General features: G+C 34.4%; 2 protein-coding genes, 1 long non-coding RNA gene and 1 pseudogene across 4 annotated transcripts; 2 read left to right on the forward strand and 2 right to left on the reverse strand.

Moving 5' to 3' along the window:
* The first annotated feature begins 2,054 nt into the window (after window positions 1-2,054).
* On the forward strand, window positions 2,055-3,568 carry LOC125196539 (putative aspartic proteinase GIP2 pseudogene; annotated as a pseudogene).
* A 2,093-nt stretch (window positions 3,569-5,661) lies between these two features.
* On the forward strand, window positions 5,662-6,903 carry LOC125194595 (chitinase CLP-like). Its single transcript, XM_048092850.2, has one exon. The coding sequence runs from the start codon at window positions 5,677-5,679 to the stop codon at window positions 6,814-6,816; it is 1,140 nt and encodes a 379-aa protein (XP_047948807.2). The 5' UTR covers window positions 5,662-5,676; the 3' UTR covers window positions 6,817-6,903.
* LOC125196285 (ATP-dependent (S)-NAD(P)H-hydrate dehydratase-like) lies at window positions 6,850-11,128 on the reverse strand. Of its 2 annotated transcripts, none has more exons than XM_048094736.2 (11): window positions 10,984-11,128; window positions 10,593-10,784; window positions 9,685-9,761; window positions 9,435-9,544; window positions 9,218-9,332; window positions 8,765-8,827; window positions 8,522-8,685; window positions 8,169-8,230; window positions 7,602-7,668; window positions 7,163-7,336; window positions 6,850-7,072 (listed from the first exon to the last, which is right to left on the reverse strand). In XM_048094736.2, exons 1-11 carry the CDS (start codon window positions 11,006-11,008, stop codon window positions 7,036-7,038), a joined length of 1,086 nt encoding a protein of 361 aa, XP_047950693.2. In that variant the 5' UTR covers window positions 11,009-11,128; the 3' UTR covers window positions 6,850-7,035. The 2 variants fall into 2 exon arrangements, with proteins under 2 accessions (XP_047950693.2, XP_047950695.2); XM_048094738.2 differs by having other exon boundaries at window positions 10,593-10,822.
* A 2,195-nt stretch (window positions 11,129-13,323) lies between these two features.
* Window positions 13,324-16,118, reverse strand: LOC148927201 (uncharacterized). Its single transcript, XR_016128759.1, has 3 exons — window positions 15,707-16,118; window positions 14,625-14,839; window positions 13,324-13,616 (listed from the first exon to the last, which is right to left on the reverse strand). It is a non-coding gene; the product is annotated as an uncharacterized LOC148927201 (long non-coding RNA).
* Window positions 16,119-17,827: the final 1,709 nt, after the last annotated feature.

Raw genomic sequence — 17,827 nt, forward strand, 5'->3', positions numbered from 1 at the left:
GCAGTCTCCATCTTCTTCATTGTTCAATTTTTTCTCCACCTAATTCTCTAGCAGGAAACCATTTTCTTCATCGTCCAATTCTTCTGTATTGATGTCTCCATTTCATTTAGAGAGTACAAATCTTCAAGCAAATACAAATGTACAACATACCCTCTATTGCAATTTCATCCAACTTTTGTGTACATGAAATGTGCAAACGCATGTTGGAAATCTAAAATCATAACGAATTTGGAATGTGTTTGGAAGATGATTACAAATATTTTTCTGGTGCAAAATGGGTTTTACGTCTTCGTTGGAGATGGTCTTACTCACACTTAATAACATGGCTTTAATTACCCATAGATATAGACAAAAACATTATACATACATAAATAAACAATTAGATAAAACTTGTCGGTTGAATCTTGTGTTCTTCAATCTTTTCTCATCGGCATGAATTTGTTGCACTTTTTGATTCTCTTATGAATTTCTTGATGTTTGAAATTGTTCCCAAATGCACTCAATATATTTTAATTATACTCTTTATTTATTCAATTTTAATTGGGCAACGTAAGTTTTAATTCGACCGAAATTCTTAAACTTTGAGAAATGACCGAAATAAGTTTTCACCTATTTTATTTGTTAATGTGAGATAACATAATTCAACCAAAATTTGTGATTATCGTCAAATTAAAGAGAATATTGCATTATCTTCTTATATAAGACATTATCTTGTAGTACTATAATTTTCTTTTTTGATTTCAAGGAAATGAAACTAAATGGATGCAATATAAAAATGTATGAGCAGTTGTTTCGTTGATACAGTGTGCTGATATGTGAGTGATGTATGTTGGTCAAAACTGATGGCCCAAATAAAGAAAGTGGATAATTGGATATGCTCATATTCTTGTGCATATCATAGCATCTTCCTAATTTCCCACTCACGCATTTTATATTAGTACACAAATTATCAACTCATTCAATCACATGGCTTATCTGTGCCCGTTTAGAATGGGCTGCGCCTGCACGGACTAATAATTCACAATAAAGAATAAACAATAGTTTAAACTTTTAGCCACAACTCCTCCTAGATAGTACTATGTCACTGAAAAAAATAGACATATTGAATAAAATGAGAAAATAGTAAAAGATGGATTGTAAAATTTATAGGATGTGGTACCTACTTTTTTTGTATTAATAATTTTATAATAAAATGTGAATACGAATATATTAGTGAAATATGAGATCTATTACCAAAAATGTAAAATGAAATGTAACAAGTTTTAAGGGACAAACCAAAATGGAAATATAACAAATTTTTGGAGATGAACCAAAATGAAAATATTTGATAAATTTTTAGGGACGGGCATATTTATCTTTCTTACTTCTATTCTATACATTCTCGTCAAAAATTAAAAATTCATGTGTTAGCTTAAGATATACTACTCTCTTTGTTTCATGGAAATATTAGGTTATCTGGGAATAATAAGAGTTTTAATGTGTAATTGATTAAGTAAGAAAAAAAAAGAATATGTAGTTGAATTAGTACAGTGGATTGCCATAAATAATACTCTATGCGTCTCATAATAATATGTATTCTTTTCTTTTTAGTCAGTCCCATAAAAATATGCATTTTTCAATTTTAGAAACTATTTTCTTTCTAGTGAAATGTGACTCATTCCGCATTGACAATGCTTCAATTACTTCTTTTCTCTATTTTTCTTCTATTTTATTTAATTTTGCACTAAAACTCATGTCTAACTCAAAGTGCATATTCTTTAGAGACGGAAGGAGTAAAGTAAACCAGAATTAAAAAAAGTTATCACAAAAGAACATTAGAAAAGGGAATGAGATGAGGGAGGGTAAAATAGACAATTAAATGAATTGGCACGAGGAATTGGTGGCCTAATTGAAATTAGTATCACCAACAAGATGGCGACATCATATCCATAAATCTGTGTCACATTTTGAATAGCTACTTGAAATCCGTGATAATGGAAAACGTAGGAGTCTAGTCACCAAATTCTATGATAATACCAAAAAGGCTCTAGTTCTTATCCATACAACAATCAAAATATAAATTTAATAATTATATTCCTTCCATCTTAAATCCCACGACTAAACTGCGTCCCTTCGCCACAATCACAGATCTCAGAGCTCTCTCTCTCACACACACACAAACTCACAATTCACAAACATGGCTTGCTCTATTCAATCTTTGCTATTGCTTCCTCTGATTCTACTAATTTCAGAAGCCGCCTCGCTTTCCCACACTCCTATGTTGCCAAAAGCTGCGATCTTTCCTGTTTCCAAAGACTCCTCAACTCTTCAGTATGTTGCTCGCGTTTTCATGGGCGAAACTCTTGATTCAGTCAATCTCGTGGTGGATCTAAACGGCCCTCTTGTTTGGATGGCCTCTGAGTCTCCGCAGCCCATCAAAAGCTGCTCGCTCAAGTGCTCCATGGCGAACTCGATTAGGGGCGGCGGAGCAGAGTACAACCCCAACTCCATGACTTGTACCTTGCTGGCAGAGAATACTATTTCAAGAATGTCTAAATCTGGATATCTGAGTGAGGACACGATGGCTATGGAGTTCTGGGATGGGATTCGGTCTTCTTCCTTTGCCAAGAGTGAGAAATTCTTGTTCTTATCTTCTCCCAATTTGTTGCTTAAGGGCTTAGCTCATGATGCTAGAGGCATGCTAGGGTTAGGAGATTCAAGAATCTCACTCCCATCACAATTCTCCACCACATTTGGATTCTTTGAGAGGAAATTCTCAGTGTGTTTATCCCCCGAAAAGGGTGCAGTTTTCCTAGGTGGGAACCCTTTTGAAACCCAAATCTCAAGCTCAATGATGTTCACTCCTCTAATCTCCAAGAAAAGTGAAGGCTATTACATTGATGTTGGTTCAATTAAGGTTTCTGGCAAGAAGCTCCCTTTGCATCAAAAGGGGAGTCTTGGTGCCAAAATTAGTACCACTGTTCCTTACACTACATTTGAGAGCAAGATTTATGCTGGATTTGTTGAGTCCTATGTTAGTGCTGCAGTGTCAATGAATTTGAGTAGAGTGCATTCTGTGGCTCCTTTTCAAGTGTGTTTTAGTTCAAAACATGTGGAGAATGTTCCAAGTATTGATCTTGTTCTGCAGAGTGAGTTGGTGAAGTGGAGGATTGATGGTGAGAATTCAATGGTGGTGGTGAGTGATGAAGTGATGTGTTTGGGATTCTTGGATGGTGGTGTGAATCCTAGGGATTCAATTGTGGTTGGTGGGTATCAGATTGAGGATCATCTGCTTGAGTTCAACATGGGAAACTCCATGCTTGGATTTGCTTCATTGTTGAAGGGAGAGAAGAAGTGTTCTGATTTTGAAGCAGCAGATAGGGAGAGCTTGTGATGCTTTTCTTGAGGAGAGGGAACTACTCATTTTTGGTTGAAATTCTCGATTTGATTTGTATAGTTGTGGGACTCTAGTTCTACTCTCATAAGCTTTATAGTATATAGGTTTTTCTTATGTCTAACTTCAGTGATGTAACAAGTTTTCTGGATGTAGTATGAATATTAAGGCTATGGAGAAGAGGAATTTGTTTCAGTATTGCACATAGTATTTTACATGAATTGGGATCATAAGGTAGGGCTGTATTAACTAAACATCGCCACTATATGAATTCATGTGAAAATAAAAACGTCTCATTTAGGCCCGGACAATGGAGTATTTTATATAGAAAATATTGAAAACAATCCAACTCATCATAATATTGTTCATGACATTTGGAATCAATGAAATTCCAAAAAAAATTCCAGCTCATATATCTAATATACGAGCTGAAACATATAGCAATAGACTAACTGTATGTATTCAATTTTTCTTTCAGCTCATATATGTCTCGGCATTTTTTATTTGAGGGAACCTCTTTTTTGTCCACGAACTTTGCTAAAGTATCATTTTAGGTCCGTGAACTTTGAAAATATCATTTGACCATCAACTATGTGTTAATATCATTTGAAGTACTTTTTATTATTTCTAAGTTTTTTGGACAAAAATACCCTCAATACCTTAAAAGGTATATATTCTTAATAAACTTATCATATACTCATATTTTTTTAAAATATTTTTATAATATATTTTTGACGAATTTTCTAAATATAATTTGACCTTCAATATTATCACTTAATTTTGTGACATGCAAGTAAAATATCCTTATTCAATATTTTGTTATTAAAGAAAAGTTCTTTATTCAATTTTAAAATTCTTTAATATAAAAAAATTTAAAGAAGCAATTTTACTTGCATGTCACAAAATTAAGTGATGGAGTAATATTGAATGTCAAATTATATTTAGAAAATTCGTCAAAAATATATTGTAAAGATATTTATAAAAAATATGAGTATATGATAAGTTTATTAAGAATATATATAGCCTTTAAGGTATTTAGGGTATTTTCGTCTTGAAAAACTTGGAAATAGTAAAAAAAAGTACTTCAAATGATATTAATCCATAGTTGATGGACCTCAAATGATAATTTTCAAAGCTCACGGACCTAAAATGATACTTTGGCAAAGTTCATGGACCAAAATAGATGTTCCCTCTTTTTATTTAAGCACAATTACAAAACCATTTCTAATTTTCTTTTCTATCTCCTGATCTCTCGAACTCTTCCACAAAATATTCTATACTTGCAAGAGTTTTTAGATACATATCATTCCCAATTTTTGGCATCCAAATAAAAAATACCCCCTCTGTCCCACGAAGATAGTCTCACTTTGACCTGACACGAGTTTTAATAAATGTAATGAAAAGTGAGTTGAAAAAGTTGGTGGGATGTGGGGCCTACTTTTAAAGTATTAGTTTTATAATAAAATGTGAGTAGGGATGAGTTGGTGGAATATGAGGTCCACAACCAAAAATGATAAAAGTGAAATGGGACAAACTTTGTGGGACGGACGAAAATAGAAAAATGGGACAATCTTTGTGGGACGGAGGGAGTATAAAGGCTCAAAATGGCTATTTAGGAAAATTATGAAAGTAAGGTCAAATTTAATACTCCCTCCGTCCACAAAAGATGTCACACTTTCCTTTTTAGTTTGTCCCACAAAAGATGTCACATTTCTCTTTTTGGAAAAATTCTCCCTCACGTGAATATAAAAATTATATTTTCTCTCTTCATTTAACACACAAAATAAAATTTCATAAAATATCGTGCCGTCCCACAAATGTGACATCTTTTGTGGGACGGAGGGAGTACTAGCTATGGAAAATTATGCACACAGACGCAAATTAAAGTTCAAATTTCACAAAGTTTCAAGTATGATTAAGAATAAACAAGCAAATCACAACTTGTGTCACATTTTATTAAACTTCAATTCGTTTAATCAAATGGAGTAACGTCATAGTGGTTGCAGATTATCCGAAAATGGTCTTCCCCTCCTTATAAAATCCATGTGGCTGGAGTTAGTCGGCAATCCATGGATCTCAATAAAGTCAAATGTTGACTCTTCAACGATTTCGGCTATGACTTTAGCTAACTAATTGAGCTCAACTACACTCAAATTCTCATAGTCTAAAGTCATTAAATATCAATATTATCACCACAAATATAAAGTTTTCCCATACATTGAGACGTATAAACCGAGTACATATAAACACATTTTCATTCGGCTTCCACTTATCCATTGAACAACATCATAAACAATCAACTCATGTTAACCATGAACATGATAAATCTTTTCCTTTTCTCCTTACTCTCAATCACCTCAGCTCAACCCCTTCCTACATTACTCACACCCCTCAGCAAGGACCCCATCACCTCTCTCTACACCATACTCCTCAACTCCATCGACCCTTACATCATCGACATCGCAGCTCCCTTCTCATGGCGGCGCTGCCCCTCCGGCCCCCACCCCACGGTGGCTTGCTTCACCGCGGAATGCATCCAAGCTCAATACCTACCCTCACCATGCCCCTTGCCTCCAGCCTCATCAACAACCCCATGCAAGTGTATGGTAACCCCTAGAAACCCCATAACCCAATCTTGTGCATTTGCTCAGCTCACTTACACCAACATAACTGATCGTGGGGCCCATATTTTCTTGAAAGATATATTCCTATCATGTGCTCCAAAGCCCCTCTTTGAGTCTCTCCCCAAAGGAGTAGTAGGCCTAGCAAGCCTCTCTCTCGCCCCGCTTTCTCTCCAAAACCAATTCTCCGACCGGCTTCCTCAGCTTACCCGAACATTCGCAATGTGTTTGCCGAGCACGAGTTCAAGAAATGGGGCTATTTATTTCGGCAATGCAACTACTCACAGTCTCTTATCGTACACCCCGCTTCTCACCAACCCTAAAACTGCGGATTACGCAGTTGGGATCAAGGGTTTATCGGTAGGTAAACACTCAATTATTGCGATGTCTCCATTTGAAGGGATTAGGCTAAGCACGGTTGTGCCTTACACTACTCTAGCGGCCGATGTTTATGCGAGATTTGTGGAGCGTTTTGAAGAGGGGATGAAGGGTATGCCTAAGATGAAGAGTGTGCCGCCATTTACGACGTGTTACAAAGCTAGTGCGGTCGGTTTTGGCCGTGTGCCGCGGATTGATTTGGAATTTGATGGTGGCAAGAATTGGACGATTTTTGGGGCGAATTCGATGAAGCGAGTCGGTGGAGATACGGCATGTCTTGCGTTCTTGAATGGCGGAGAGAAGGCGGCGCTCAAGATCGTGATCGGGGCGTTTCAGATGGAGGATTATTTGTTGGTGTTTGATAGTGAACGATCGAGGTTTGGGTTTAGTTCCTCTTTGTTGTCCGAGGGGATGTCATGTAGCAACTTTAACTTTACTACTTAGGTTGATTTGTTTGATTTCAAATCAATGAAAAGATTGAGGGAAGTCGCAATAGATAAATAAAAACTAAGTTCATGATTTATTATACAATTATATCAATTTGAAAATTTCAAAATGCAAGCACTTATTCATACCCTCTGAAAGATGTTCAATGTAACATGAAAACAGACATCCCTATGTAGTCCAGTAATGTATATAAGGAAGGGCCGTCGGAAAGTAGTTTTATTGACTCACGAGCACCGGGCACAACTCCTCTAAACTGCACAATATGTAGTTGAGGATACAAGAAATGAGCATGTGTGTACAAGAGTTCTGAAAAAATCCAGTTAATTGTAGTATAAAACAGCACCTTGTTCCCAAGTGTTGGATTATGTCGGTGGTAAGCATCGATCTTCTGTTTCTCTCAAATGCCTGTGAGGCAGCCTTTCTGAGCAAAACAGACCCTGCAATGCACCCCATCACTGTAGCACTCATGCTTGGCTCGCCTGCAAGTTGACGGGCCCATGACACGAACACAGCAACACTGTAAGGACAATAGAACGCCACTGTCAAAAAGCATGCTGGGTTTGCATGTATTAGTTGGATCTTCCATCCCACACAAGTTTTTTACACAAACAAATTCACTTGTGCTAAAACGTGCAGCTCGTTTAGAAAAAGAAAATTTTAGGTATTTCCTGGTTAATGTTGGCCGCGCATGATAAGAAGTTGCATTCTACCAACATAAACAACGAACACGGTTTAAAAGAAAGTAAAGTATGAGTCGTTATCATATAGCAGACAAGTGTTACCTTCCTGAAAGTATATCACCCTGGCCACCACAACGCCTTGGAGAGCCGAAACTGCTCACTGCATGAACTGTAAAGTTCAATTTAAATTAGCATATGATCTGAACTAATACTCTCGAAAACGCACACACCAAGTAATTTGCAACAGGCTTGTCTATAGGATTTATTAACAAAATACAAAAAAATATTTCTTGCACCAAGATCATCATAATTGTATCTCCTTTGAGTGAAATTATGATATTCGAGTTATGTAAAGGGTGTTTTGTTGTTGAAGGCCTCATATGTCAATACATGACTTAAGCAGTTTTGTTATGATTTGTCTATTTTTTGTAAAGCATGACCTGGGCTTCATGCATCTATAACATAACTTATGCCTGATTTCAGTAGATGGTTTCTATGATTTCTATTATTTGACTAGCAAGGGTATTACCTTGCTCTGTAATTAGTAAGCACTATTTTTGAGAGAATAAAATGCATGTATACATGATAAATGTTCAACTGTCTCACTTATTTTATATTTTTTAAAATTATCATCACATGTCTTAGAGCATCTAAATATGCAGAAATTACCTGTTTCCCCATTGCTAATGAAATCTGATACTCCCTTCCTCAAAATGGTCGCACCTCCTATCCTGGTCGACGAAAGATTATTTCAGTGATTGGGGTTTTACAACACCATTAATCTCGGTGAAGCATAAATCATTATTTAGGAAAGCTAGACCACAAATGATGCGAGCACACTCTTACGATTCTCTTAAATGGCTAACACAGAGAATATATTCCCAATATTAGATAAGGGCAAACAAACCTTAATTCCCAAATATGAAGGAAACTGAATAGGTGTGAACTATAATGAATCGTAAGCGCAATGACAGAACACACTTTACATAACTAATGAAAAAAAAAAAAAACAAAGTACATACCCTTTTGCAAGTGAAAGTAGTTGATGTGTTCCATCTCGATCGTTTACTTCACATTGCAAAACCTTTTGCACGAGGCGCTTATACTCGTTAACATTGGGTGTTAGGACAGCCAGGGGATAACCACTGATAAGATCAAGAGAATTTGTAACAAGAAAAAGCCCATCCTGCACAAAAAAAGAGAAGAAAATAAAAATTTTATATGGTGAGTGTGCCCAAAAGAGAATATTTTGTTGTACACCTCACCCCATCTATAACCATTGGAACATTGGATTGCCTCGCGTGCTTCATTATATTGCTTACACAGTCCTGGAGACAAAACAGTATTTACAAATGATTTCATTTTCTTTTGGTAAGCCAGGGAGAAAATATTTGTTAGCAAACAACGCCAAAAGAGAGGAGAAGAGGAATATATATGACACACAAATACCTCATTACCCATAAAGAAACTTATACAAATGCAAGTGAGCTTGTAACCTTACATGTGTGCCATAACTAACGAAACTTATCCCTGATTATCTAGGCTTATAGCATTTTCACCAAGATTGTTGCGTTAGTTTTAGCTTGGATTATATATGGTATGTGATGGTTTTAACTATCCTATATCAACGCTTTGGTCATTAATTTCAAAACATTTAAAACTATGTTTAAGCCAAAAATCAACCATCAGACAAACTTGCGAATTGAATTCTTCTATACCAGGAGAAATGGGTCCCTTCCAAGGCCTGGACCGATAACTAGACAATCGAATCTCTCCATCCACTTATCAACCTCTTCAATAACTTTGGCTAATATCGATTTCTTATCTTCATCCCTGAAAATCAGTTTACAATCCTACAAGCAATCAGAGAGATATGAATTAAAGATATAGGTTTGTTAATTACGACGAAGCAAGAATGTTACAAGTAATCTTCACCTAACACTGTATGACTCTTCCAGTATAGGGTGCACAATTAACTCCGGACTGTAGCCTTTAATAACAGGGGCAGCATCTTTGGTGCAGAACACGTGCGACAAATCAGCACCCTGCAAAAATACACATTTTCATGATTCAGAATAAAGAAATAGACCTTTGATTAAGAGAAATTTTATTCCAAAAGGAATTTATGAAAGAGGCAGCAAAGAAATTGAAGAAGAAAAGGTCAACTAAAGCAAGGAAAACTAACGATTTTTAAAGCTGAAATAGCAGAAAAGTACGGTGCACCAGTGTATTCGCGGCAACCTCCTACAACTGCGATCTTCCCTGGTACAGAATCAGCATTCAGAAAACATATTTAGACATTAGATAGCAGTATAGGCGAGTTTTCTGGAATACAGAGGAGATTAGTAGTTATATTCACTGCAATCCTCCTTAATAATTGTACAAAGTGCCTTTTTCATGATATGCAAAATAAACATGCAGGTCTCTTCATTTTCATATGTGTATCTGAATAGACATTTTCATCTGTTTCAGGTTCCAATCGATCAAAACAACCAACAAGGTATGCCTGCTACAGAGCCAGATAATAAACTAAGCATTCTAACATTCCTTTAACCATTAACAGGATCGAGCAAAGTACAATAGCTTTCACATTGCCAAAACAATGTCAATTATATTAAGAAGAGTATAGAAAATCTAAATCTCAATCAAGAAATTACAAAAAAAAAAAGGTCTTATAAACTAGGATAGTCCTTATACCCAAAGTTACATCCAGTGGCAATAATAAACTATTTCTCCATCATAATCTAAATTTTTTCTGCTGAAATCCTATGTACCGAAGTCTGTAAATGTCAAACCCTTTCTTTTAAACAGCAAAACGATATGAATCTATCTACCAACAGATATAGACAAAAAGGCAAAAACTAGTGTACATCCAGCCTAATTAGGATTCACCAATCCCTTATTAGGGTTTATTAATTCCTAGTTACGGTTTAGTAAACTCAACTAAAAGATCAGGGCTCCCTAAAATTTTAGAAAATTACCAACCAAATCAAATAATTAATCGCAAATAGAAAAAGGGAATGAGTATATCTAACTAGAAATTTCCTATGAACTATCTACCAAATTCAAGTAACTAAGGAAGAAAATTATTACCAGCTTGGCCTTTATGCTTGGAAGCTTCCAGAGATGGAGTGATTGATTTCAAGATGCTGACAGCATCAACCTCCATGGAAGGGCTGCCAACACTCAGTAAAGATTGCATTTTTATGGAAGCAGAGTTGCAGATATTGTTGCTACCACTGTAATCTCCTAAGCACCTAATCAAAAACTGCTGCCTCCTAATTACTGCACCCGATAATCCCACCATAAAATTCTCTCAGAAACTGTACAAGAATAGTTAAAAGATTCAATCTTTCTACAGCATACTTGACAAAAGGGTATATCGAGCTTAAATTTGCGATACATGTGGAATAAAAACAGAAACCAAAGAACTGAGTTTTCTCTACAAAGTAAAGATTATAAAGGTAAGAAATTGCATCCTTACGCCGAGTGAAATGATCAGCTATCATTCAATTGCAAATTCTAACGGTGAAGCTGCCAATTTGTTGCAGTGAAAAGATTTATTGTGAGGGCTAAATCGTGTTTTGAGATGTATTTTCGTTTGGTTAAGTCTGTTTAATGCTCGGCTATTTTTTTTTTATCTCATGTAGTTTAAACTCAAACTCGTATAAATATTATATATATAAGTAGTAGCAATTTCACTAATTATTATATTAAATTCAAATTTAGAAAATATCACTCATTTGTTATTATTGGTAGGTTAGAATGTCAATGATCAGTTTATAGACTTGGATTGAGAAATTATATAAGCTATTGCCAAAAAGTATGAATGTAGGTCCGGATCTATATTTATTCATTTTTAATTCACTTTCTTCTGCAAGAGTACAACACCAATATCTATACTTTTCCGTAAGAGTATGCTCTTACACTATTTAAGGTCCCACCATTTTATTATTTAATTTAAATACTTTAATTACTAAAAACATATTCACAATATTAAAATACATTTTAAATACTCAAAATAATACTCTTTCCGTCCCATAATATATGTCACACTTTCCCCTTTAGTTTGTCTCACAAAAGATGTCACATTTCATTTTCTGAAATAAATTCCCTCTCACATTAATATAAATATACTATTTTCTCTTTCCACTTAACACACAAAATAACATCTCCTAAAATCTCGTATCATTCCCCAAGTATGTCATCTATTATAGGACTGAGGGAGTATTACAAATTACTAAAACAAATTAAAAATTACATAATTGATGAATCTTGTTGCTTCCTAATCGAAGATACAAGAACATAGAATTGCTAAAATGACAACGCTAATTAAAATAACATTGTACCACTAATTAGAACCGTTAGATTCTCAACAAGATTCATCCTTAGTCTGTCATGTGACAGTCTTGGGTTTTAAATAAAAAAATTAGAAATAATGCAAAAGGCTATAATTGGAAATCAACATTCTAGCATATTTTCTCCAAATCGTAGATCACGGTATTTCCTCCTCTCTTTCTTCAATTTTTTTCTTCAATTTCAGTAGTTAATCCATCAAATCTTAAGCAAAAAATCGCCTTCAATCTCTGTAGTTCTCTCAATCGCTTACGCTACTTCCATTCTACTTATTTCAATCTGTGTAATTCTTCCTTCAATTCTGCAGATATTCAATCTCTGTAATTCTTCATTAAATCTTCCATCTTCATTGAATCCATGGAGAATAATGTTTCTGTTGACGTCCAATTCACTAATTTCGCAAACGGCAAATATTTACTTATAATCATGTGATTGTTAAATTGCTTATTACAAATCAAGGATTTTGATAGATGACTGAATTTTGCGAATTTGATATGTTATTGGACTCACGAATTTGTATCTTCTCTTGTAAATGAAATTTATGTATTGGGAATTGAATCGTGGGTTTTATATTTCATAACTTACTTCAATTTAGTGATTAAATGTTTGTATTACGCCTTACAGATTTCGTCTATCAGATTGCTTGCTTTTGTTTACTAAATTGCATGTCAGTGTTTGGGGATTCCTAGACGATTGAAGAAATTCTCTGATTTCATAAGCTTGCAAATGAAATTTATGTATTTGTAATTAAATTTCATGGAATTCAGATTTAAAGAATGATTGTAATTTATTGATTGATTGTTTTTATTTCTCCATATAGAGTGACATTGCTTACTTATGGGTATTAAATTGTATGTCAGTTTTCAGATGTAATGCTAGATTTTGGGAAAGAGTTGAGAGCAACTCCCTGACCTTGCCTGATACTGAAAAGAGGAAAATAGTAGAAGAAGATTTTTATTTCATTGGAAGACCTACACCGAAAGAGCTGAGAGAAACTCCTCGGCATTGTATGTCTGTAACAAGTTTTTTCACATACTATCATAAAATTTCAATCAGTGTTTGTCTCGGAATATGTAATTGCTTGGTTGCATGTGTTGGATTGCTTGCTTCGTAATCCGAAATAATATATCTTGTCATTAATTCCATATTCCTCTTTATAATTTAATTGCATCACATATTGCATGTCATGTCAATTTAAAATGTATTGCATGTCAATTTATAATTTAGTGCTTGGTAGTACCAATGATTTAAACAAATTAGTGCTTGAAGTTTTTTATAATCAACTCAGAATTCATATTGCAATTTGCTTGCCAATGTATTAGAATTTGCTACAAGAGTTTGTTTTGCTTACCAATGTGTCAAAATTTGTTTACCATTATAAATCATGTCTTATGCGTGTTTAACATTCAATGTCTACACCAAACAAAATAGAAATCCAAAAACCATCAATGTATACTCCAAAAGAAACCAACAATCATCGACCATCAAGAATTAGTTTATTCAAAAAAATCTAATACAAAACACAATGACGTTCATTGTCCTAAAACAATATTATTCACTATTTAAGGTTCGGGATACTCTGCAACCATCTTTTCAACATCAACACGTCCTTTCTTTTGCGCCTCTTCATAGTGGCGTATTGTCGTACTCATTACGTCATCCACGAACTTATTTTGAGCTTCTATAGATTTCCTTCGAGTGTCCTCCTCTTCTGCAGAGTCTGCAGTTGCCTTCCTCTCTTAGCCATTGTTTAATTGTGTCCTGTGTTGCACGATGTAAACCATTACACTTATCATGCACATTCACTTCCATTAGTAAGCAATTTATATACATGTCTTTTTACACATTTTCAATGCTTTATTAAATCGAACAATAAAGGAGTAATTAATAAGCTTGAACAATCAATTCTAATATACTAAACAAGCAATTCGAACACTCTAAACAAGCAACCGATTTATTAAGAAATTCTACCACGCTGAACAAGAAATTTGAACACTCTGAACAAGCAACCGATTTATTAAGAAATTCTACCACGCTGAACAAACAATACATTTATCAAGCAATTCCAACGGGTTCTCAGCCATTATAACACACTGAACAAGAATTGTCTTTTGACCCACATTTTCAATGCTTATCAAACAATTATAACACACCGAACAAGCAATACGTTTATCAAGCAATTCTAACAACTGGACAAGCAATGCTAAAATACTGAACAAGCAATTATCAATGCAAATAATTGTATCAAGCAATTCTAACACAATGGACAAGCAATTCTAAAGTATTGAACAAGCTATTACCAATCTTATTAATTGTATTGAACAATTAACAGACATACCAAGCAAAAGTCACTTAATCAAACATGAGTCAAGCAATCTGAGATAAGAACCCACATTTGTCAATTATACAGCAAGCATCCTATAAATTATAACCAAACAATATGTCATATATTATTAAGCACATAAATGTCATTCTTTTTATTCCCTAAATTTAGCAACAACAAAGCAATCAGATAATAACGTAACTTCTCAACAAGCAATTACATATCCAAAATGTAGCAACCATAGAGCAAGCAAGTACTAAGGCATAAACAAGCGAGTACCAAGGCATAACAAGCATGACAATAACAATATGTATATCAAGCTAATATTAAGCAATAAACGAATAAGCAACTAACAATTCATAAATGGCCAAACTGCAATAACCAATCAAAATATTGCATACACAGATTATCATATATTTGATATGAAAATCAAATCTACATCTAACCCTCTCGCGTTGGAGTAGGAATCAATAGCGTCGGATAACCAGCTACGACTTGTAGACAGTGCCCCCTTCACCAGACGCAATCAACAATGTCGAAGTTGGAGTAATGGAGTACAAAGAGGGACGACTTAGAAGGAGATTAGGTTTTAGGAATTGCTGGTGGGAGATTAATCGAGTAGTGGGGAGAGAGAATGACGTTGAAAATCATAAAATTGATTCTGAAAAAAAAAACGCCCTATATTAGTGGGATATACCAAATATGTGGCAGTTTAAAATATTTTGTAATTCCTAAAAGAATCAAACAAGCATTATATGATAAACTAACGAGCAATCCATACTCTGTTTCTGAAAATTAATCTTGTGCGTCTATATAAAGGATTTGGCAGATATCATTAGTGTTATGTTGTCACTCTAACTATGGTGTCACCATAGTAATCCCCTACAAGAACATGCTTATATATAGGGTACAAAATTTGAATTGCAACCATAAACATAAACCTATTTATATTAAGTAAAAATTGATGAGAAAGATTGACTTTGATATAAAAAATAATAATTTTTTTTAAAAAAGGTCCAAAAATGGCTATATTTTTTGGAATCCGAAAATATATATATATTTTTATTTTTTGAATTATTTTTAATTTTTATGAATTTTTAAAACAAAAAATAAATTTAACATAATAAAAACACGTGGAACACTACCACGTCGCCCTGCTCTTCGGTACGGCGGTATTCTTCGGTAAGAGCACGTCCGTGCCAACGACAAGAGCGCAGCGACGAGCACGACGCCTGCTCTTGCGGAAGAGCACTGCTAGGGATGCTCTTATAAACTTGGATTGAGAAATTACCTAAGCTCTAGTATTGTAGAAGATGTATTGCTAACTTGTTATTTATCATTTTGTCATTTTCGTAAGTCAGGTGGAGTCATTTCCATAAAAGTTTGGCTCTTGGTTTTATGAAGATATTTATCAATTAATTGGGCCCTCAGATGGATTGGGCTTCCATTTCTTATTATAATTATAAATAAAAAAAATATATAAAAAGATCAGCAAATAAATTGGAAACTGGGAGATAAAATTAGAAACCTCTAACTGAGATCGTGGTGAAGTTAATCCAAGGGCGGAAATGAGAGGCACGGCGAAGGCGAACGCCATGAGATCGGCGGTGGTAGTGATCGGAGCACTAGCATTTGGATATTTGACTCTCCATCTCGGTTTCAAACCCTACCTCGAGAAAGCACAACTGGAGCAGCAACGTCAATCCGCCGCCGCCGCCGCCTCCTCTCAGCCGGTTGATACTTTCGCTGATAGTTTTCCAACCGACGGCGCAGATCTCTCCAGCGGCCTCCCGGACTCCGATCGTAAGCTATAAAAGTTTTTCGAGTTTCAATTTTTAGAGGATTTTGGGTTGGGTATTGTTTTGTTTTGTTTATCATAAATAATGCTGTTATTATCTTTCACTTGCTGCCGCTTGCACTGCTATTGAATTTCACAGGCAACAAAATAATTTTGTACTGCTACAGTCCCTCCACAAGCTCTCTAAAAAGATTTTAATCCTAAAAAATGGTTAAGAGGTTCAATATGGTTTGGTGACTTCCTGTTGTAATTACCATTGAAATTTGAGTTAGATTTTTTAAATAATTACTACACTTGATAGATGTATTAAAATTTGATTTGTTTGTAATTCTTCAATTTGCTTAATTATTTTATTTCATATAATAATTAAATACCTCAACAAAAATGATTGATGATAGTGTAATTTTTATTTACACAGTATTCATTATTCCATATCAAGTCTCTCTAATAATGCTCGCACTTGTTTCTAAGTACTAATGTAATAGTAGTAGTATAATTAGCTCTGTTTCTAAATGCATACTCCAGTAATTAATAAAATACTATAAAATGGTTGTCACACTTTGCCAACATCCAATACCCACACACTTGCACACAGTGGCAGATTGGAGATGGCAATGCACCCTGCGCATCTACTCTAGTACATCCACACAAACATCTTCAAAAGTGGATAATCCTAATTACGACTCCAATTAACAAGTTTTTGAGACATTTTAATTTTTATACTCCTATTCAATAAATTAAGCAGAAAATAATACTCCGTAAACTACTATAGAGTATATATTCATTTAAAAAAAAAAAATTAAACTCTAGTAACTAATTTGATACACCTTTATGCATCTTTATCATACTGGAATTTTTTAATTCTCATGTAAGACTACGAAATAACAGGGATTCAAAAACAATTAAAAACACAATAATAGTGGTGTGCATCAAATCGTATCAATAGAAAATGTTAACTCTGATAACCCCGGTCGAAGCCCTCTTCATCCTCCACCACCTTGCCACCTGCCGCTACAGTTTGGTGGGACTGGGAGCGATTCTTGGAACAACATGTTAGTTATGTATACAAGATTGGAGTTTTCTTCGTGAGTAGTGACATGGGCGGACCCAAAGAGAAAAAGGTGGGGCTTAAACCCTCAATGAAATATTTTTTTCTACCTTTTTCTATTATTTTTTTAAAAATTTAGTCAAGTTTAGTGTAAAATCTAATATAAAAACCCCTATAAATTATTTAAATTACTCAAAAATATATATCAAAATAAAATTTAGAAATTTCAACCCCTATCAATATTTATTTCTGCGTCCATCCCTTAGTACTGATTTGGGTGGGTTGACTAGTCAATGTGAGGAGAAGGTGAACAAGTTGATAAGTATCTCATTTTTTTTCTGTTTGAATTTGTAAATGAAAGTGGATAGTAAAAATTAGTGGAATTTGAGTCCTATATTTATATCCTGTATTGATTTTATCAAAAATAGTACTCCTAGAACATAAATGAGCTATTTAAAGCGGCAATTGTGTAACTTGAGATTAAAGTCGCGTTCCCTTTTACCGTTTATATAAGAGTAAATGTCAATTTTGGTCCTAAACATATGAAAGATATACGAAATTAGTCCAAAACATTCACTTTTTGAAAAACGGGTCCATAACAAATGAAATTCATGTCGATTTGGTCAAATTTTTACGGATCTGTCAATTTTTGACGGTCAACCGTCGATTAGCAAAATTTTGATCCGATTACGCTTAATATCGAATTATTAGTCATCTAATTATTTTGCTAATTAAATGGTTTTTTTAGTCTTTTTTTAATTCTTTTTCCATTTTCATTTCTAATTCAAAATCATTCCCCCACA

The sequence above is a fragment of the Salvia hispanica genome, chromosome 4 (assembly GCF_029641045.1).
Source record: "Salvia hispanica isolate PSC_SH4W2 chromosome 4, Shi_PSC_v1, whole genome shotgun sequence".
Lineage (NCBI taxonomy): Eukaryota > Viridiplantae > Streptophyta > Magnoliopsida > Lamiales > Lamiaceae > Salvia > Salvia hispanica.